Source organism: Camelus bactrianus, chromosome 21, assembly GCF_048773025.1.
Source record: "Camelus bactrianus isolate YW-2024 breed Bactrian camel chromosome 21, ASM4877302v1, whole genome shotgun sequence".
NCBI lineage: Eukaryota > Metazoa > Chordata > Mammalia > Artiodactyla > Camelidae > Camelus > Camelus bactrianus.
The window spans coordinates 11,982,957-12,005,756 of NC_133559.1; the positions used below are offsets into that span (position 1 = coordinate 11,982,957).

At 39.5% G+C, this 22,800-nt stretch overlaps 1 protein-coding gene and 2 non-coding genes across 3 annotated transcripts; 1 reads left to right on the forward strand and 2 right to left on the reverse strand.

Annotated features, from left to right (window-relative positions):
* Nucleotides 1-1,676: 1,676 nt before the first annotated feature.
* On the reverse strand, nucleotides 1,677-4,440 carry CFAP126 (cilia and flagella associated protein 126). The gene is made up of 5 exons (XM_074349975.1): nucleotides 4,359-4,440; nucleotides 3,686-3,748; nucleotides 3,112-3,192; nucleotides 2,330-2,506; nucleotides 1,677-1,949 (listed from the first exon to the last, which is right to left on the reverse strand). The coding sequence occupies exons 1-5, from the start codon at nucleotides 4,383-4,385 to the stop codon at nucleotides 1,677-1,679; spliced, it is 621 nt and encodes a 206-aa protein (XP_074206076.1). The 5' UTR covers nucleotides 4,386-4,440.
* Nucleotides 3,254-3,325, forward strand: TRNAL-UAG (transfer RNA leucine (anticodon UAG)). The gene has a single exon. It is a non-coding gene; the product is annotated as a tRNA-Leu (tRNA).
* A 15,221-nt stretch (nucleotides 4,441-19,661) lies between the features above and the next one.
* Nucleotides 19,662-19,734, reverse strand: TRNAV-CAC (transfer RNA valine (anticodon CAC)). Its single transcript has one exon. It is a non-coding gene; the product is annotated as a tRNA-Val (tRNA).
* Between the last annotated feature and the right edge of the window lie 3,066 nt (nucleotides 19,735-22,800).

The window sequence follows — 22,800 nt, forward strand, 5'->3', positions numbered from 1 at the left end:
ATTCTCCTTAAAATCTTGAGAAACCAAGAGAATGGTGACTGGGAAGGAGCCAATATCCTCCCCCTCCCTTTAGACTCAGGCATTTACATCCTCCAGCCTGACCTTTCCCGGGAGGGAAACAGTTTTTCCTACAAGGGACCACTGAGAAAATTTTCAGGGAATCAAATACAAGTAGCCAGGGGTTTAATATCATGGCATCTCAGAAAAGGAGGGGGCAAGAGAAAAATTAAGCATGTGGAGAGCTTGTGGGTTATTGCAGGCTTCAAAATCCCACTGAGAACTCATTATTAAGCCTCAGCAAATTATGATCCAGTGGACCAATAGAGCTGACAGGCAAGGGACTATGAGCTAAGTCTGTAGATTCAGGGAGAGAGAAGAGTAGAGATAAGAAAGAAGAGATTGTTGAAAACCTGGCAAACATTTATAATTTAATGAGAAAACTTGCTACTTTCATAATTCATATATGCCAGGCTTTTGGGTCCCTGACTCCATTGGCAAGAATGCTGTTTTAATAGTCTTTGGAAACTCTGGGATGACAGATCTATCTTGCCTGTCACTCTTGAGTTGTTAGCCAACCAATTAAATTAGCTGTGGGTTTGAGAGAAGAAAGTGACTGTAATTGGTGTCATTTAGAGAGGAAGACCTTACTTAGCTGCCTCAACAGTCTTTATCCCAGCTCCCAAGTAGTCTTTGGCTTTAAGTGATGATCACTTCTTTCCTTTTTGCTAGATTGGCTCTGGGAAGTCTTTGTAGCCTTCCTCTAGCTTACACCATATGTCTTCTGTACTTGTCCTTATAGTGAGGGACGTGTTCATGAGGGAACAGTTGGGCATTGGGACTGGGAAAGGTTTGGCAAGGGCATTAAATTGAACAGCTAGTGCCAGAAAGATGCAGAATGGGAATAATGATAAACAAATTGGGAGCTGGGAAATGGATAGGGAACTTTTTTGGTGTCTTTTTATAATTTGGGTTAGAGTGGTCAGGGGAGTGGCAGAGTGGTCATCATGTTTGTTATTCTGCTCTTTCTACTTACCATATCCCTTTGTTTTTCTTCTCTCTCTTTTTTTTCTTCTCCACCTTCCAATCACTTCTGTATCTTCTGTTTTGAAATTATATTTGTTCTTTTTTTTTGAGTTTTCCTTTTGTAACTCTAATCTGTTTTCCCTGTGTGTTCTTTCATCAGATATGAAGTCTTAGACAAGGATCATGTCTTCTCTGGCTTCCTATACCTTTTCTTCCCCACCTTCTCCGATTACACATACATATGCTCTACCAAATGATTGTACTTCTGACTTTATAGTTCATGCTTAGGATGAAAAGTGAAGGGTTAGGTGTGAGGGACTGGTTATTTGAGGTTTCTTTTGCTGTGATTCAGACCAACCTCCTTTTGGTCATTTCTGGAGTATAACTAACTCAATCCTTGTAAAAATGTGTTCCACCTCAAGCCACTGTCTTGTTCTTTTCCCTGCTCTGTTTCCCCCAATCCTTCTCCTAGTTTTGGGTTACAAAAGGCAGCTACAGCAGGAAGATAAAGTCCAAATCAGTAAAAGATTCAACAAATGATGTTTATTTTTTCTGAATTTGCCTTTATTCCCACCCATAATTTTCGACTGAGGGTCTTGCTTACTTCATTCACTCAGTCTCTAGACAGGTTTTCTCAGTGTGGTCCCAGTCCTTTATGAAGTTCCAGGTTTGCATTTCTGGACCTCGGCTAGATCAGGACCTGCACAGTGTTCTAGCATGCATGGGCTTCCAGGTGGGCTCTTAGGAGAGCTAGCTGGGGTTTGGGGACCTGGAGTGTGACCTGCCGAGGGATGTGAGCTTTGGAGTTGATCTAGGGTATTGAGACTTGAGGCTGGGGAGTTTGGGATTATGGTTGGACTTGTTGCTTGTTGTACAGTCTTTGTGATAGACTTCCTGAGTTTCTTCTGACTGTCTGAATCATGTGGCTGTCAGGGATGGAATAGAAGAGACAATTGTTTCTGGTTAGGCCTAGATCATTCCCTGTCCATCTCAAAATTCTAAATCCCTTTTTCTCTGTGTATACCATGGACCAAAGGTCAGGTTTCAAGTAAGTTAAATATGATACCACTAACATCTCCTTGAGATTAGATCATTTTGTACTGTGTGGGGTTAGGGGGTGAGGGTGGGAATAAGATCCTTAGCTTATCCCTTCTGGCCTCAGAACTTGATTGAGGACAGACAGGATAAGGCAGAATTGGTCAGAGGTTCCCCCTGCTGGGGTTGTGGTGATATAACAATAGGCATTTTTGAGGTTGCAAAGAAACAAAGACAATAGGATTTGAGGTTAGGTGGGAAAAATAGATACCTTGCCTAAGATTTCAGGACACAGCCCATTGGAGGCCTTCAGTAAATCAGGATTTTTCTGTATCCATTTGGTGAGGGAGGCAGCACCAGCAGCTGTACGGGAGGTCAGGGTCACCTGAGCAGGGGGTACCTTCAGAGGCATTTGCCATGTGCCCATGAAGGATCCCCAAGGATTTGCCTAAAAGAAAAAAGATGGGGTTCCTCAATACGGTTTCTCACTCCCAGTAACTGACCTATTGACAAGGCCTCTGTCCTAATTCCATCTTTTACCTTTGGGAACGCATGGTAGTGAAACAAGACTGAATAATCTCTCTACTCTTCCTGCCCGCTCCCCCATTTAGGTTTCCCTAATTTTTTCATTCCTTTACCTCTGCTGGCTTAAATTCTGCATCCTTAGGCTAAGTTTGGCAGAATACCCACTACATAAATATCACCTGAATGTGTTTGTTTATACAGATCATTCATCAATTTAAGGAATTCTTTAAATACAATCCTGTCCTGTTGGATAAACTGGCTGGAAGTTTGAGGGCACTTGTATTACAATGTGAATTAGATTGAACTTTTTTTTTTTTTAACAATTTTTTATTGAGTTATAGTCATTTTACAATGTTGTGTCAAATTCCAGTGTAGAGCACAATTTTTCAGTTATACATGAACATACAAGATTGAACTTAAATTTTCTGAATAGTGGCTGTAGGAGATTGCAAGTTTCCCCTGTAGTACTCCCATTTCTATGCCTCAGTTCTTTACTGTTCTTGATAAGAATGGAGATGAGTATCTCACCTTGGAACGGGGCACTGAAGGCAACAGATGTCCATGATCATTGGCGATAATCTGAGTGTAGCCTTCATGGGAAGAAATCCTCTGGGGTAGAGGTGGGAAGAGCAGTGCTTGTGAAAATGGAGTGAAGAAGTGGGAGAAGGGAGGGGGTATAGCTTAGTGGTAGAGTGTGCAGTTAGCATGCAAAAAGTCCTGGGTTCAATCCCCAGTACCTCCGTTAAAATAAATAAACCTAATTACCTCCCCATCAAAATTAATTAATTAAACAAAAGATCTCAATATCCTTTTTAAAAAGAGGGGGAAGGGTATAGCTCCAGTGGTGGAGTACATGCTTAGTATGCATGAGGTCCTGGATTCAATCCCCAGTACTCAAATAAATAAACCTAATTACCCACCCCACCCCCCAATTTTTTTTTTAAAGTAGAGGAAGTATCTGAAGGGCTTGAATTAAGGGCTGAGGGAGAGGAGGGTATGGGAGTTTAAAGACGGCTGAAAGACGTTAGGTGTCAGTGAATTACACAGAGTACAGCATAAAGAACCAGAAACCGGCCTCGTGGGTGCACTGAACATGGAGTACCTCTTTTGTTGGCTTGGCGAGAGACCAGTTCTGCAGATACTTGGGTGAGAAAGCTTTTTCATACTGTGGAAAGAGATGAGAATCCTTATGAGGCTCAAAGTCCCCAAGCCCAGAAAGTAAATAGGCACTGTTCTTCAGAGTTGAAGACCAAAGGCATGAATGACCATGCTAGACTTATAACTCACTATAGAGTCACTCACTTTAACTCAGTGTAACTCACCATTTGTTTCATCTGTATGCTGTCCAACATGGAGCCACTAGCCACATACAGCTATTGAGCACTTGAAATGTGACTAGTCCATATTGAGGTGCTTTGTAAGTACAGTTGGCCCTTGAGCAATATGGGTTTGAACTGTGTGGGTTCACTTACAGATTTCTTTTTCAATATGTACTACAGTACCACATGATCTATGGTTGATTGACTCTGTGGATGTGGAACCCTGGATACAGAGGGCCTACTGTAAAGTTATATGCAGATTTTCAACTGCCCTAATCCCTACCTTGTTCAAAAGTCAACTATGTAAAATACACTGGATTTTGAAGACTTAGTGCAAAAAAACAAGAATATAAACATCTGATTATAACTTAAAATATTGATTAACTGTTGGAATTAATTTTGGATTTACTGGGAAGACAAAATTAAAAGTCAAAGAGAAGGAAAAAGAGTACTTACCTGGTTGGCACTGTAGTTAGTGGCCATGATCCTGCCACTTCCTGCTGTTTACCTTTGTTGCTTGGCAACCTCAGAAGGCTGACCTTCTGGGACTACCTCCCAATTAACAGGGAGGGGCTGCCTTTCCCTTCTTGTTACTCACTTTCTTGGCTGACACTGCCCTTGATCTTTTCCTTTGAAACCTGGGTTCATTTTCATTTTAGAGATGTGAGGAACAGAGTAAATAAACATGAGAAAATTGGCTGAATAGTGGCTCTGATTTTTTCCTAGCATAACTTACCCTGCTTAAGAATTTATAGGTTGTCTTTGACTGGGGTCTTTAACCATGGTAACAAACTATGGAATGCCAAGAGCTCTGTTCATTGGAGAGTGTGGTCTAAGTACCACAGACTTCAGAGCCAGACACTGGGATTTGAGTCCCTACTCGACATAGGAACATAAGAGCTGTATGACAGTAAGCAGTTGGTGTCCCTTCACTGAGTTTCTGTAGTCATTTGTATTGTAGAGATAGTAGAACCTTTACAGGATAAATTAGGTAAAGTGAATAAAGTGTTTAGATAATGCCATAGCATGGTAGGGACTCAGTACTGCTGAGACCCAGTTTACAGGGTCCACTACATTTTCTCAGAATAACAAAGCAAAGATGTTTTGAATAGCCACTAACTCAGATTTGTTCCCCCAAAGAAAAACATATCCTTGGTCCTTAAATGACTCCTGGCTTTTCTGAGGTGGAATGAATTGCTGGTGATGCAGGATTGAGCAGGCATGATGAGAGAAAGACATAGTGTGGAAAGCACCAGATTTGGAGAATGAAGTGGTGGTGGCGGGACACATACCTAATATTTGGACAACCTCTTTGAGACTTATCTAAAATGGCATTAGCATACCTATCTACTGGGTTGTCAGAATTAGGGAGAAAATGGAACTGTGCTTCCTGAATTATGAAATCTGTCCAAAGAAATAGATAATTGAGAACCAGGTGAGCATTGTAAGGGATGATTATCAGTCCCTTGTCCCTTAGAAGGTATGTCTTTTTAAAAAGGAGGGTGGCAGAGAGGAGGAACCAAATGAAATAGATCACATGATGAGAGACTTAAATATATAAAAATATATAACATAAAACAGATCTAAGATTAAATATATTTATTACATAAATACATAAATGGGCTTATCACATCTGTTAAAAAGAAATGATTTTCACATTGACTAAAAAAGTAAATTTCAACACTATGCTTATAAAAGAAACATCTAAAATGAAGAGATTCAGGAAGGCTAAAAATAAATGACTAAAACAAAAATGTACCAGATTTTTTTTCTTTAAGCAGGGGTTGCAATTTTAATTAGCCAAGAAAGTAGAATTCTGACTTAAGAGGTTTAGAAGAGATAAGTTTTTAGCACAATTTAAAAAAGAGAAAGAATTACATTTAATATGGAGAAAAATAGAAGCACACTGATAATAGGAGACTTTAACCAATCTCTCAGATCTAGAAAGATGAAGTGAATAGGAAATTAGCCCAGGTACAGACAACCTAAACAACATAATAAATAGGAAAGATTTAATATATATTAAACTCTGAACCTTGATAATAGAGAATATGCTTCTTTTTCCAAATGCATATAAAAGATTCACAAAAATCACAAAAATGTGGCACATTCACGTCTTAGGCCACAGGAAAATCTCAAATTCAAATTTCCAAATGAAAAATTTAAAAATATGTTGTTACCCACATCTGGGCCAAAGGAGAAATGTAAAACAAATTGATAATAGTAATAATGAAAACCAGAATCTATGGGAAATAGTTAAAACAGCTATCAGAGAAACTTTTATAATATTAAATACCTATATGTATAAAAATTAGAAAGTAAAAATAAATGAATGAACTTTATGACTCAAAAGACTAGGGGAAAAAAGTAAACCAAATTAGAAGGAAGAAATTAGTTAAAAGAAAGGCAGAAATAATGGGTTTGAAAACAAAAAGTTATACTAAAATCAAAAACTGAAAAAATTAAATTGGTAAATTCTTAGCTAAACTACTCAAGAAAAGAAGACAGCACAAATACATGTAATTAGGAAGAGACAAGAAGAGGAAATTTAAAAAATACTCTTTGTAAATATGTTTGAAAATCTACATTTAATGTATAATTTTGTGTAAAAGCACAATTTAACAGAATTGATCCTTGTGGAGACAGAGTCTAAACAAACCATTTAAACATAAAAGAAACTAGAAAACTAGAGTTCCCCCACAAAACCAAACAGGCCCAGATAGTTTCACAGAGGATATTATTAAAATTTAAAGTTTAAGAAGATAAGTTTCTTAAAGTATTTTACAGCATAGCAAAAGAAGAAAAATTCCCAAATTCATTTTATGAAGTAAGAATAACATTGATTCCCAAACCTGAATTTTGGAACCATGACAAAGTCTAAACAAAAACACTGCAGATCAATTTCACTTATTAATATTGATGCAGAAATCTTATATAAAACATTAGTAAGCAGAATCCAACAGTACATTAAAAAAATTGTATTAAGACCAAGTGGAAAGTACTCCATGGATGTAGAAATGGATAGTCAAATTAGGAAATCCATTAATATAGTTCATCATATCAAGGTGAAAAAAAAATGTGTGCTTATCTCCACAGATGCATTGATAAGTTTTAATACATAACAATAACAACAACAACAACAAAAAGTAAAAAGACAACTGGGACAAATAAGTTATATTATAAAGAGTTAATATCTTTGATTTTTAAAGAAGTTCTAAAAATACAGAAGACTAATAACCCTATAGAAAACTGGGTTAGAGATACATAATCAGGCATATCACAGGGAAAGAAATACAAATTACTGTTAACCATATGAAAAGATGTTCAACATTGCTCATAATTTTTAAAAATGGAAATTAAAACTACACAGAGATACTATTTCTTACCCATAAGACTGCAAAAATCCAAAACTTTGATAACATACTCTGTTGGTCAGCCTATAAGGAAACAAGCATTCTAATATGTTGGGTGTGGAAATGTAAAATGTCACAACCCTCGCGGTGGACAATTTGGCAGTATCTAGCTAGCACAATTATCAGTGCCTTTTCCATTTATTTATTCAATGGAGGTACTGGGGATGGAACCCAGGACCTTGTGCATGCTAAGCATACACTCCACCACTGAGCTATACCTACCGCAGTATCATGCCTTTTGATTAAGTAATCCTACTTCTAGCAATCTATCCCGAAAATACTCTGGCAAAAATAAGAAGTGTGCACTATTAAATGCAGCATTATTTGTAATAGCTACAGAATGGAAACAACCCACATATCTGTCAGTAGAATACTATGATACTGCCACACAATGTAATATTATGCAGCTGTAAAAAGCAACAAGGAAGATGCTGCTATGGAGTGATCACCAAGAAATACTTTTAAGTGAATAAAGCATGGTGTAGGACATGTGAATACTGTGCTATCGTTTACATAAAAAAGTAGATATAAATATGTGTTTCTAATAGAAAAATGATGGAAAAATAAATGGTATAATTAGTGATTACCTTTAGGGAGATAGAAGAGATAAGGTGGAGAGGACAGGAGTAGAAGATAAACTTTGAATATACCCTGTTTTGCAAAATTGATTTTAGAACTGTATAAATATTGTACAAAATTATAAAAATTAAGTTAAAAACAAAAGTAATTCCTAAAGTAAGAAAACAAATTCTCATTATTTTAAAAACAAAGAAATTTTTTTTCTTTTAAAGAGTTAGTTAGCTAAATACAAAAGCTGTATATAAACGAGTTAATATTTCTGCTTCCTCTCAACATGACAAATTTCATATCCAGTTTTCTTTCTTAAGACTAAGTCTCCCTCTAGTGGACATTAGTTTTACAACAAGTCCCCCATTCCCTACACTGCAAAGGAAGAAATCTTTTGCCCATTGTCTCCTGCTGCCAAACCCTTAAATTACATAAGTATCAGAGTCATGAGGAGGAGGGTGATGGAAGATATTAAGCAATGGGATAGCCAAGTGTCAGGGACACAGTCAAGTTTAAAAGGAAGTGGGGAGATGAGAGACATGAGAGGCTCTAAGAGCCAAGAAAATTTTGGTCACTCAGCTCAGAGTGGGGAAGGAACTTCAGCTTCCTATTGGAGGATTGCCACCACCTCTGCCCAACAAGAGGGTGATTAATATACCAGTGTCACTGTGTACTCAGTGAAATAGCTCCCCCCAAGGCGTTGCTTTAGTGAGAAAACCGAGTGAGAAATAGTGATGAGTAGGAGATGAAGAGTGATTCTCCTGAGCCAGATAAAGTGTGACAGGGTGAACTCCAGGCATCTCCCACCCCTCAGGACTCCCCCAGAGTCCCACAGACCATTGAGGTCAGATGCGTGAAAGCTGCCTTCTCAGAAAACTGACGGTGGGGAAAGGTACTGGCACAGTCTCTTCAGTTCCTGGCAGGGAGAGGAGAGTTAGAGATGAGCCCACACTGAAAGTGGCCTCTGTAGGTATGATGGGAGGGTCCTTGTGTGCTGGGCTACCCTGGGTCTCATCTGACCTCACATAGTGGAAACTACTCAGAGGAAACTCATTTAGAGTAGATCCTCTCCTAACATCTACTCCAGTTTCTAAAAGTTTATCACTCTTCCCCACTCCTTGTCACACTGTGGTCTCTCCCTCGTAGAGAACAGTTAAGGGTTGCCACCTCAGCATACATCTCCAATCTCCTTTCAGTTTTAAATAAGAATACAAAAAGAAAAGAACACCAAAAACAGTCTAGTTTCCTAAGTTCATTTTCTGGTCCTATAAAAAATCGAACTCCTTAATTCAGGTCTGGGGGCCTGCCCATCTACATATCTAGCTTGAGAATACTGTCCAGGAAATTACTCATTCGAAGAATTATTTCAGCCAATTCCCACACCTTTCTTTGTTCTGTCTTCACTTCCTCCCTTTAAAAGGTGAATTTCCAGACACACTGAAATCCCGGAGGGAAAAATTTGGCCTAACTAGGAGTGGTGACTCTTCCTGTGTGCAAAATACAAGAAACATGTTGCTAAAGGCCATAGTTCTTAATGTAACAAAAAGTAATGTGAACCTTATACAATGAAATACTTTCAGCCTTAAAAAAGCATGAAATTCTGACATGTGCTACATTGTGACATATGACACATTGGATGAAACTTGAAGACATTATGTTAAATGAAATAAGCCTGTCATAAAGAGACAAATAATGAATGATTCCAATTATATGAGGTACTTAGAGTAGTCAGACATCAAAGAGGCAGAAAGTAGAATGATGGTTGCCATTCTACCGGGGAAGAGGGGGAATGAGGAGTTATTGTTTAGTCAGTACAGAGTTTCAGTTTTACAAGATGAAAAGAATTCCGGAAATGGATAATGGTGATGGCTGCACAACAATATGAATGTACTTAAAAATGAATTGTGCACTTAAAAAGGGTTAAGTAACTTTTATGTCATGTGTGTTTTACCACAATAAGAAAAAATTGAAGAAAAATAAAGTACCGTGTAATATGAACCTTACTGAAGACTGCCAAGAAGTAATGAAACTGTGTACTGATGAATGATGCTAGGGTAAGTTCTCATATTTCATTTTAACAAGTACCAGGAGGAACACCTCTTTCTGGAGCTCTCTGTCTCTCCTTTTTACATGCATAAGCCACTCAACCGTCATTCATACCTCTTCTCTGAGAACACATTGCCTTAAACCACTCTCAAATTTTGCCTTCAGAGGAATGATCCTGGAAGCTATCACACAAACATATTTCCATTTTTGTCTCATTGGCCTGAACTGAGTCACTGGCCGACCTAGCTGAAAACATAGCAGGCTATGAAATACATAATTTTTATTTTAAGAGGCTATATGCCCCACTGAAAATTACATTACTGTAGGAGTTGGAGGAGAAATTATGTCAGGGAACTCTTTCTGGCACTAAATAATCTTAAGTACTTGCTATGTATCCTTCTAGTATGTTTTCTTGTACTATACACATTACTCTGCAACTTGCCTTTTTTATTTAATATATCATTCAGGTATCAGAGACCCCACAAATATGTAGCCAGTCCCGCATTCTGGACATAGGGTGCTGCTATTAGAGTCACCCTGACTACCACCTCTAGAAACTGGCTGAAGCTGTTGCCCCTGTTGCCATGCCCCTCACTGGGCTGCAGTCACTGCCTTCCCTGCTTCTTCCCCTCACTTGTTTCCAATTCAAGACTGGTGCATCTGATCTGCAGATTTTCCAGCTGTAATGGAGGCTAGAAAAGTGAATAGCCGGCATTTTATGGTGGGAGGAAGGGTATCTTTTAAGGCAGAGGCAGTGGTGGTTGAATGGGGATTCCTCAAACAGAGGAAGTAGGTTCAGAGGCTCAATAGCCAAAAGGAAACACAAATACTGGAGAAAACAGAACCACAAAGTATGTATAAATTTATCTCATTCTTTTAAATAGCTGCCTAACATCCCATAGTGGAGACATTTATTCAGTCATTACCCTGTTGATGGGCATTCAAAATATTTCCACTTTTTTGCTACCACAATATTATAACAGACATCTTTGTACATTTTATACATTTGGCCTTCTGTCTGATTTTTTTTTTTTTCAGTATGCTTAAAAGTGGAGTTGCTGGATAAAAGTGAACATGTATTTTTATCTTTAGTATATACTGCCAGGTTACTTTTTAAAATATACAGTAATTTATATTCCCACCAGCAAGATACAAAAGTGCCATTTTCTCCCATCCTTTTAGTCCCTGAATACTATTACTCTTTTTTCTTTTTATCAATCTGATGAGTGAAAATGATATATTACTATTATTTTAATTTTTGGTTTCTTGACTACCAACATCTTTTCATATGTTTATTGGCTACAGTGAATTCCTTTTTTTAATTAATTGCCTATTCATATCTTTGGCTCACTTTTCTGTTGGTGTATTTCTTTTTCTTATCAATTTGTAGGCACTCTTTGTGTATTAGAGATACACTTTATCAGCCGTATGTGTTGAAATTATTTCTCGGAGCATGTTTCTAGTTTTTCTACTTTATTTATGGTATCTTTTAAAAGATAGTTAAATATGTCTTTTCCTTCATGGCTTCTCCATTTGTTTTGTCATTCTTGCTTAAGAAAGTTTCATTGTACATTTCTGTTGTGATTGGTTACAACAAGCACACATTTCTTTTGTAATAAAAATATTTTTTAAAAAAGAAAAAAAGCTTAAAACCTTGAAAGAGTAGCCTGAAGACTTATTCTTAGGTACAGTTCTATTAATAACTACGTATGGCCTTGGACAAGTCACCAAGCCTTTCAGTATTTCATTGTCTTAATTTTACAAATGAAGGATAATGACATCTATTCTGTTACTTCACAGGGTTTTGCAAAGATAAAATCAGATTTTTTTAAGTATAAATATGGGTTACAAAAACGTAAGGTATTATTATTATTAATTATTTATTATTATTATTATTATTATTATTATTATTATTATTATTATTATTATTATTATTATATGCTTTCCCTCTTCCCTTGAAAGGTAAAGAGATCACTAGATTAGGAAGTCATGTTCCATCTACTCCAATTACTAACCAGTATGCCTTTGAGCAATTTGTTTAGCTTCTATGAAACTCAGTTTCCTCATCCTTAAAATGAAAGAGTTGGTCTCTAACTTACTTTTTAGCTTTAGGGATCTAAATATATTATAGCAAAATCTCTAACAAGAAAGTTAGGTAAATTTTTTTTTGGTAAATATTAAAGGAATCTTTAGGATTTGGTGTTTAAATATGTAACTTGAAGATACATAAATGGAGAATGTACTGGAAGATGACAACTGTAGATGCACAGAAACTCATAAGGAGTCTTCTGCAGTTGTTTAGGTGAGGGGTGATGGTAGACTGAACCAAGGTAAGAGCAAAGGAAATGGAGAGCAAGTCAGCTGGGCATAAAGTCTCAATTGATCATTTGGCCCACCTTGAGTGTTAAGTCACAGCAAGCACTCAGATGATGGATAGATACAAGTCCAAAACTTGAGTAGCAAAATCAAACTTAATCTTCCTATATCCCACCTCAATTCAAATTTCTTCTCTAATTTTATGACTTTAGACTAAGACTCTTTTCTAGTACAGACCAGCTGGAGTGAACGAGATCCGGCTGGAACACGCACACAACTGTGAGGTGTTCAGGTCTACAGGATCGCCGCTCCCCTCGAGCAAGGACAAGACCTAGTCATTTCCACATCCTGGGGCCGAACTGGGGACGCCAAAAGGAGGCTGCCTGCTTTGTGCTCCACTTCCCTCCCACCGATGTGTGGCCAGAACCGTGTCGTGTTGCTCTCACTGTCGGGAACCGATCAACCCTTCCCCGCCTTCCGGTCCTGACTCAGGCCTGACTTGCGGGAAGCCTCTCGATCTTAGCGGGCCCAGACGGGAACGGGGACTGGGCTGTCCCCAGGCTTGACGGCTTGGGGAGGCAGGGTCAGGAAAAGGCGCTGGGCGGTGGCGGGGCGGGGCGCCGGCTTGACGGCGGAGGAGGGAAGGAGGACGGCGCGGGGCGCGGGCGAGAGGCGGGGCCGGGCGGTGGCTTGACGGCGGGCGGGGTTCAGGGGCCCAACGGGCCTCCTCAGACTTCGGGAAACCCTGGCCAGCCTCTTTTCCAGGCCTCAGGCTTCCGGCCTTGGATTTGGATTCTGGGGTTGTACCGTTAGGCCTACAACATTGGCCTATGTGCAGGGTTCGTGTCCCGGAACGGGCTGTCCACCGTCAGCGAGCCTGGCCCAGGGCCCCGAATCCCAGGTCTTTCTGGGATCCCTGGGCGTCTCAGTGTGACTCACGCGCTGCCCAGCTGCTGGCCCTCGGAGCTTGCGGAGAAAGAGGAAGGGAGGGTTAGCTGCAGCCTGGACGCCCCCAAGAGTAAGAAGGAGAAATCGTCATGTGACGAATTAATTTTGGAGAAATGCACGTTTTTCTCATTTCCTTAAAGTCCGTATCTTCCTTGTCTTTGGGATGAAAATCTGTAATCTTGCCTTTACCTAACTAGACTGCTCTTTTCTCCTCATGTTGAATGTCTTTACCATGCTTGAAGTCTTCTGCCCCCTCCAGGTTGTGTTGCACTGACATTTTCACTTAAAGTTAGCTCACATACCTCTATTTCTATTTAGTCTTGATGACATTTTTTTCATCTTAAAAACATTTGGGAAAAAAACCATTTGATAGTTTTTGAATAGGTAATATATAAAAGTAATAAAAATAAATTGACACAATAATTAGGTTGTTAATACAAAGAACAGGTGGTTGCCAGAGGGGAGGGGGTGGGAGGAGGAGAGAAATAGGTGAGGGAGGTTAAAAGATACAAATTTCTAGTTACAAAGGAAATTAGTCAGAGGTATGAAATATACAGTATGGGGAATATAATCAATAATAATGCAATATCTTCGTATGGTGACGGATGGTAAATAGACTTATCCTGGTGATCATTTTGAAATGTATAGAACTGTTGAGTCACTATGTTGTGCATCTGGAACTAACATAGTGTTGTAGGTCAATTATACTTAAAAAATACACTCACAGAAAGGGGAGGGTATAGCTCAGTGGTAGAGTGCATGCTTAGCATGCATGAGGTTCTGGGTTCAATCCCTGGTACCTCCATTAAAATAAATAAATAAATAAACCTAATTGCCTCCCCCTCAAAAAAAAAAAAAAACTTCATAGAAAAAGGTTAGATTTGTGGTTACCAGAGGTAGGGGCTGGGAAGAGGGAAAACTGGATAAGGGTAGTCAAAACTACAAACTGCCAGTCATAAGATAAATAAGTATGAGGGATATAATGTACAATATAATAAATATTATTAACACTGCTCTATGTTATAGTCAAGTAAATCCTAAGAATTCTTATCACAAAGGAAATTTTTTTTTAAATCTTCTCTTATTTTGTATCTACGTGAGAGGATGGATATTCACTAAACTTACTGTGGTAATCATTTCATGATGTATATAATAAGTCACATTATTATGGTGTACACCTTAAACTTACACAGTGCTCTATATCAATTATACCTCAATAAAAGGAATTGGAAAAAAAGAGGAAATTACAAAAAAGCAAAAACAAATGAAGACTGGCTTGAAAATTCCCTGAGCAGGCAAAATCAGTTTAATTATGCAAGCAAAGCTTAATTTAGCTTATTTTGCAAGACCAGGGAGAGTAACTTGACCTGGGTCACTTCTGGCTTATGCCTCTGGAAGTCATAAACAAAACTTAAACTGTTCCCCAAAATTGGTATGAGGTAACCACTAACCAATTGCCTGTCATTTAAGAAAATTCTAATGTTGTAGCCAATCACTGTTAAGAATAGTCACTGACTCCTCACTAATATAAGCTGCTTATTTGCGTATCCATGGGTTTTGTATTCTTGGACTAAACTAACCAAAGATCAAAATATTTGGTGAAAAAAATTCTGGAAAATTCCATAAAGCAAAACTTGAATTTGCCACAAACCAGCAGCTATTTACATGGCATTTACATTTTATTTACTACTATTTACAAATCATTTACATTGTTTTAGATACTATAAGTAATCTAGAGATGGTGTAAAGTATACAGAAGAATGGGGGTAGGTTAGATGCAAATACTACACCATTTTATATAAGGGACTTGAGCATTCAAGGATTTTGGTCCTTGAGGGAGGCCAGGAACCAATCCCCCTCGGATATGGAGGAATGATTGTATACCCCTGAGACTTCCTCCATGTTTTCATTTGAGAGCTTCTGGTGTGTAAACTGTCTTTTTGGTGTGTGCACAATAAACTTTTACTAATTACTACTTTGGTAATTCATTGGTTTTACTTCTGCTGTTTCTGAACTTTTGACAAAGTGTATACAAGGAAAATTAAGTTTCCTTTCCGGCCCTACCCTCAATGTCCCATTACTTTTCTCACAAGCAAGCATGGTTACAGCTTCTTGTCTGCCTTTCCTAGATAATCTTAACATGTATACACATATCTATATGTGCATAAATATATTTCCTCCGTTTCTCCTTACCCAAATATTACATATTTTACACAGTGCTCTGCACCTGAGTCCTTTTCAATTAATGTATCTTGAAGTCTTTGAACAAGTCCAAAAGCAGAATGCTATGCAAGATGAAAAATGATTAAAAACTCCTACTACGGCTGGGGTCTAAAGCACTTCCAGTTTTTAGCCAGTGTAGGCAGATGGCCCAACCATGGGAATTATAGATGCCTTTCCAGTCCTTGCCACACATTGGCTGTTACTTTCCAAACAAAGGGGAAAGTTTGTTCAGTATTCTTACTGAAGTTCGGCAAAATGGTGATGGCTGAGATTCCTGACTCAGCTGGATGGACCCTGTTTCCCCAGCAGTGTGTGTAGCTCTCACCTGAGTCCCTAAGCCTGGGTCGAATTACTGGCCTGTGCAGAGGCCTCTTTGAAAGCCAAGGATGCTTTTGGATCAATGGGAAATCCCCGGGGGGCCTCTCCAAATAGGAAATAGTTGTGCAGACTACTTGTTTCAGGCCCAAAGTGCAGGTGACCCAGCCTTTTTTTTTTCTTTCTTTCTTCTTCCCCCACCTTTTTCTTTTTTTTTTTTTTTTTCTTTTTTTTAATTTCTTAGGCAAGTCTCTGATTCTATCCTGAAATTCTTCAGAAGGCTCATCATACATTCCTCAGACCTGGGATGACAGCAGCCTGGGCTCTGCATGACAGCAAGGAAGGGAGTACGGTGATAAGAACACCTTAGGGAAACGCTGACTAAGCTCAGGGCCAATGCTTACTGAAATTTACCTCACAACCTCCGTGGAAAGCCATGGTCTTGCTCTTGTAAACAAGGCCTATTTCCCTGCCCCTGGATTTCCCTTTTGTGTCCCATTGAAGATCAGACTGGAAGATCCTGGCCAGTCTGGGTGGGGCGGGCCTATCACCCTATTTCTTTGTGCTCTCCATAAAACCCTGAATTACTCTGACCAACTGGAATAAACTCTTTTCAAGGTCACAGAGTTCTGAGGAATTTGCCCATGCCCTTCCTCCCCACTGCCTAGGTTACTGGCATCTACTCAGAAAGGAGCTAGTGGATGGGTAACCTAGGAGTGCTAGAGTAGTTGGTCTGGGACAAGGTCAGGGTGAGGGAGAGGAATCAACCACTTTGGGCTCAAGCTAGAGAAGAAGGGGAAGGTGTAGCTCAGTGGTAGGGTACATGCCTACCATGCTCCAGGTCCTGGGTTCAATCCCCAGTACCTTCACCAAATAAATAAACCTAATACCTTCCCTCCCCCTCTAAAAAAGAAGTAAGTCCTGCCTTAATTTAAAAAAAAAAGAAAGAGAGAAGAAAACAGGGCCATCATGGGAGCTATAGTTATTCCTTCCCTGTTGCTATTTGGCTGTATTTTCTCTCTTCCATACCATCAATGGGCTCCATGTTGTGCTGGTTATTTGCATTTTTGCCCTTAGATTCATTCTCTGCCCTATTCTGCATTGCAGGGAAATGCATTTCCCAGACTCCCATTTCATGCAGTGAAAATGAAATTCTTTACAATGTCCCACAAGGCACTTTACCTCCTCCTAGCTCATTCTGACCCAGGTACACTGGTCTTCTTGCCATTTCTGGACTATAACAACTAGCTCCTGTTGCAGGACCTTTGCACTTGCTGCCCCACAGCCTGGAAGCTTGTTCTCCGGATATCTACATGGCTAGTTCTCTCACTTCTTTCAGGTTTTAACTCAGTTATTTTCTCAGGGGCTCTTCCTTGGCCACACTATCTCAAATTTCACACACACATCCCACACATTTAATATCCTGCTGCTCTCTTTATTTCTCTTTAGTACTTATTATCATCAAACTTACTATATATTTTATCTTGTTACCATCTGTCTCACCCACTGGAATGTAAACTCCATGCAGGCAGGGATTTGTTTTTGCTTCTATTTGTCATTAATGAATCCCTAGATGTTAGAACAGTACCTGGCACTTAGTAGGTACTCTGTAAATATTTGTTTAATAAAGAAATGTTTTGTTTGTCATAGCTCATAGTGGGTGACAACCTAGTATTCATCATGGAGGAAAGAAAAGTAAAATGAGTGGTGCCCACTATGAAGTTATTTACAGCAGTTAGAAACTAAGGACTAAATGTGCACACAGTGACATGGTTAGACCATAAAGTCACAGTGCTGAGTGAAAAACTTACATGAAGAATTAGGAAACAATTACACAAAAAACAGCTACACAGTCTACAAGGATACATACAAATTCAAAATATAAATCAAACATATTAGAGAGGGGGTGGAAGTATGGAATAAGGATAAAAGAAAATAATAAACTAAGACAAAAATAAATAAAGCAAGAGAAGAGTCTTGCATCCATCCATGTGGATAAAGGACAATGAATTGAGATTAATACTATACCTGAGGGCCACCCCAAAATTATTCAGTCTGAATATTTTAGTTTCATACTTTTAGTTTCAAATTTTAATAAGAAACTTAAAAATATGTATTTATGTGAGTATCCAGAACAGACTTCAAACGTGTTTATTTTTTTTCTGAGAAATACTAAAATAATTTTTAACAGCTGTATTAAGGCATAATTGGCATACAGTAAATTGTACATATTTAAAATGTATAATTTACTAAGTTTTGACACATGTATACATCTGTGAAATCATCCTCAAATGGAAGAGCCAACTTGCCCATTAGGCACACATAAAAAAATGTTTTATTTTCAATTCAAAATGCTTTAATGTTTAAAAAAATTGTTTTAAATTCAAAATAAAATAAAATTTTACACATTTTATATAATATTAATACATTCATCTTTATACCAATGCAGCTGTAAAATATTCTATTAACAAATTATATATTTAAATTATACAGTATGTAATCATATATTCTATATATTCAATTATATATTATATTTAATATAAACAAACTATATTAATAAATATAAATTTTTAATTTAAAAAATTTTAGTATTTAACAATTATTTTTTATGAAGGGTCGCATTAAAGGTCAAAGTGTCTAGGGCCAATGAAAGTCATAATGCAGCCCTGCCACTGTTAAGATAGTGAACATATCCATTGTCCTCCCAATTTTCCCTTTCTAATCCTTATTGCCTGCCGTTCTCCTTCCCCCTACCAAGTAATCACTGATCGGCTTTCTGTCATTATCGTTTTCGTCTTCTACAATTTTATATAAATAGAGTCATATAACACTCTTTTTCTGATTGGACTTCTTTTGCCCAGAATTGTATGAATGTAATCATAATTTATCTTCACCTGTTGAGTGGCCTTTGGGTTGTTTCCAGCGTTAGGTTATACAAATAAAGCTACTATGAACATTCATGTACAAGTCTTTCAATGGGCATACACTCAATTTTCTCTTGGAAATATCTAGGATTAGAATGGCTAAGTCATATTATAGTAGTTTAACTTTCAAAGAAACTTCTAAGCTGTGTTCCAAAGTGGATGTAACATTTTACGTTCCTCCCAGTAGTATATGAGTGTTCCAGTTCCTGCACATCCTGGACAATCTGGTATGGTAGGTGTTCTAATACGTGCGTAGTGATATCTCATTGTGTTTTAAATTTGCATTTCCCTAATGATTAATGATGTGGAACATCTTTAAATGTGATTATTTGCTGTCTGTCTTCTTTGGAGAAGTGTCAGTGCAAACTGCCCATGGCGTGGCGGGGCGTGAGGGATTGTGAAAATAACGTTTAATTAAAAGAAAATATACATGGTTTCCACCTGGCTTAGAACCAAGGGCTTTAGGATTCCCTGTGGGGAAACTCAGAGGAAGGAGCAATGAAGAATCTCCATAACTGCCAATTGAGGACTGAATTCATGAGGGCAACTTAGGTTGAGAAAAGAAGGAGTAAAGACAGGTTTGGTGGGGTGATAGAGGAGAGTGACTTGTGACACTGGCTCCGCAACTATGTTCTGTTCATTCCTCTGGACTATAGGGTAAAGATACCCGCCATCAACGAGATACTGTCAGGCACAGGATTAGGTCTTGATACAGGTTTGCAAATTAACTGCAGGAGATGGCCTGTCTCAGTCTTACCTGAAGAGGCTGGAGCCTGAGCAGAGCTTGAAAAAGGGTCTGACCTGATCCAGATCAGAACCATGACTTCATTCATTGAGCAGCCAAGAGTGCTTTCCCTTTCCAGTGTCAGAAAACGTAACAAAAACTGAACTGGCCGATTGGCTGCAAACTTTCCCGCTGAACACATCTCACAGTTCTGGCAAAGCCAAATCAGCAACTACCTGGGGGATGGATGTCAGCGCCCAACCAGCAGAAAAAGCACAATTGCTGTTTCCGCCCGGTTTCGAACCGGGGACCTTTCGCGTGTGAGGCGAACGTGATAACCACTACACTACGGAAACTTACTGCTGAGTGGATTCTCAAAAATTACCCTTGAAACATACCAGCTCCTCACCGTATTCCCTGGCCTGTAACCAAAGAACCGAGGTGTGTCAACCACCGCCCAGTCAGTCTCACGCACGCCCCTGGAGGTAGCGGGCAAGGCCCGAACGCGCACCCCTCATCGTGGCCACAAGCACACAGTGAACTAGATACTGCCTCCTCGGAAAACTTCCAGCACAAGAAGGGCTCCAGCCAGTGTCGTTGCTGTTGAAAAACCTGAGTCTGTGGGTCAGGGATCCAGGCTTCCTCAAATGCTCCTGGTGCAGTTTTCCCATCCTGCAGGTCCCGGAGGAACGCTTGGCGGGGACTGGGGGCTGCCCTGAGGTCAAGTCACCCGCTGGCGTGTCCCCTGCATCAGGACTGGAGAAAAATGGTGCAGTAACTACAGGTAGGAAGAGACTTAGGTGACAACTCGCATAAGATAAGGAAAACTAGCTCACATGTGAAACAATAAAAATACACCTTATTTTTGCCCGGCACTTAGTTTAGGAGGCACTTGTAATGGGAAAGCTCAGTTTACTCCTTGGTACCTCTTCCCTGTGAGTCTCACACAAACACTTCACTTCTGGTCACCAAGTTTGTGGAGGTTTTTCTCCACACCAAGAAATTCAGTCTCTGACACCAACTGGGTGCCCTACAATTTAATTCACAGTTTAAAATTTCAGTACTACAAGAGTGCCTCCATCTCCTTCAAATGCCAGTCTCCAGCCTGTTACCACCTGAACATCTGACCCTCTGGCTATGGGTTGGAAGTTCCAATGATCCTCCTGTCAGATTGGATTAATTTGCTAGAGTGGCTCACAGAACTCAGGGCAGCACTTACTTACAATAATTTATTAAAGGATATGATAAAAGATCTGGATGAACAGCCAGATAAAGAGATGCATAGTGCAAGGAGGTTCCCTGGTGCAGGAGCTTCTATCCTGGTGGAGTTGGGGTATATCATCCTCCTGGTGTGGATATATTTGCCAACCTGGAAGATCTCCAAACTCCAAATACTTTTGGAATTTTATGGAGGCTTCATAGAGTAGGCATGATCAATCAGTAACTCCATTTTCAGCCCTCTCCCCTCTCTGATGGGATGGGAGATGGCACTGAAAATTCCAAGCTTTTAATCATGGCTTGGACTTTCTCGTGACCAGCCTCCAACTAGCAGTCATCCAGGAGCCCACTCAGAGTCTCCTCTTTAGAAAAAAGATGGTCCTAGTGCTCTTAGCATTTCGGGAATGACAAGGGTTTTAGGCATTCTGTGCCAGGAACAAGGAGCAAAGACCAACATATATATTTTCTATTCCCTCACAGCCCATCACCCCCTGGTCTCTGGCCACAGACCCCTTACAGAAAAATGATACATAAGTCCAAAGATACTGACATATTACTAGAGTCCTAAGCAATAATCATTCCAGTCCATCATCATGCTGTATAAGATTGTCTCCTGAGGCAAGGCCACTCAGGTTTCAAAAGAAAGAGTGGTCCCAGCAAGCATATGGCTTCACCCTTTCAGGCATCTGATAGAATTAAGCTAAGAGACAATTATCACTTCCTGTTCTGAGCCTCTTTTGAGGGGTTAATGTAATATTGGATTTTCCATATCACATAACTCATTCATTCATTACCTTACTGTTAGCTACAACCATTCCTCCTTCTCTCCAATTATACCCAAACTCTTTCACCTTTGGAAGCGATAGTAGGTTCAGTCACTGTGCTGGTCTAGATTGCAGGCAGTAATACTAGTCTAGCAAGTGTGTCCCCCTCAGTCCACTTCTATTCAGATGAAGTTACATAGGGTACAGAACTAGTGGGCTGTCTTTACCAACCACCAGGCAATACAGATGCTTTCATTGTTAGTCCCAATTTTGTCAGAGGGGGTGAAGGCACATCCTGCCCCACCAGGCCCTTAGGAATTCTGACATGAAGATCAGAAACAGTTTCAGGTTTTGCTTAGGTATTATCCTTGTTTTCAGCTCTAGTTGTAGCCCTGGTCCTGTGACCACTGCATCATGTAGGAGGGAAAAAAAAAGTTGAGATGATGTGAAGAAGAATGAATACTAGCATCCTTCCCCACCCCACCCCTCAGATCCACCAGAAAAACAGAGAAATCCATCTAGTAGGGACACTACTTTAGTCTTTCTCATTTTGAGTGTAAGCACACACACGGGTGTGTTCAAGTCAGCCCTTTGTGCCTTTATTTCCCCCTGTTCTAGACAACCAATGTTTTAGTTGCCCGTTTCAGTTCTCTGTCAAACTAGTATTCTGAGAAGGATATCTCTCTGTCCATTGTTGGATATTATAGGCTGTAAATTGTATTTCTTAGTCTAAAGAAATGACAGTCAGCCATCTAAACTGATGCAATATCTTCTGTTCCAGGTCTTTCATAGTATTCTTAGCATTCACATCTACCACTGAGTAAGCAAAGTCTAGTCTAGTGTCACTGTAGCCCCCCCAGGGATACCAGCATCAGTCTCACTTGCCAGCTATGATCAGGGCCTTCCCACCAGGAAATTGTCACATAGTCATCAGCAGTCTCTGCCTCTCTTTTGACAGATAGGGCAGCTCTGATTGGTGTTGCGTGCCTCAGAGGATGCAAGAGGACTTGTCCAGATTGAGTCCATCTCTGCAATGCTCTGGTACCCTCATATCCACTCATTTCAAGAACCAGGGTGGTCATATCAATGGAGCACAAAGAAATATCTGCTTGTTGATTCCAATCACCTTCTGAACCTGGAAGGGAGTTCTGATGGGCAACATGTCCTACTTTAATGCATTGCTCAAATTTTCCTAGGGCTGTGTCCCATATGGGCATCCTGCTAATAAGCCAGGTTTTTATTACCCTTCTAGCTGACCATATGGCCAGGTCATTGGCCACTGCCCATGAGTCAGACTCAAACATAGGGGCTTTTTCCACTGTTCAGTTCTTCCATTACTGCTAGAAAAGGAGCTTGTAATAACCAGAATGATTTGTTTTTCACCTTCTTTGATCAGAGTATGACCTTCCAAACAAGATATTGTCCACTCACCATGGAACT

Bases quoted from the DNA above. Each gene is read 5' to 3' on its own strand.
- CFAP126 (XM_074349975.1), bottom strand. From the start codon at position 4,385: ATGGCCACTAACTACAGTGCCAACCAG. The intron at 3,749-4,358 runs GTAAGTACTCTT...CTCTTTCCACAG, and splicing joins CTAACTACAGTGCCAACCAG to TATGAAAAAGCTTTCTCACC. The intron at 1,950-2,329 runs GTATCTATTTTT...CATCCCTGACAG, and splicing joins GTCCTGAAATCTTAGGCAAG to CCACATGATTCAGACAGTCA.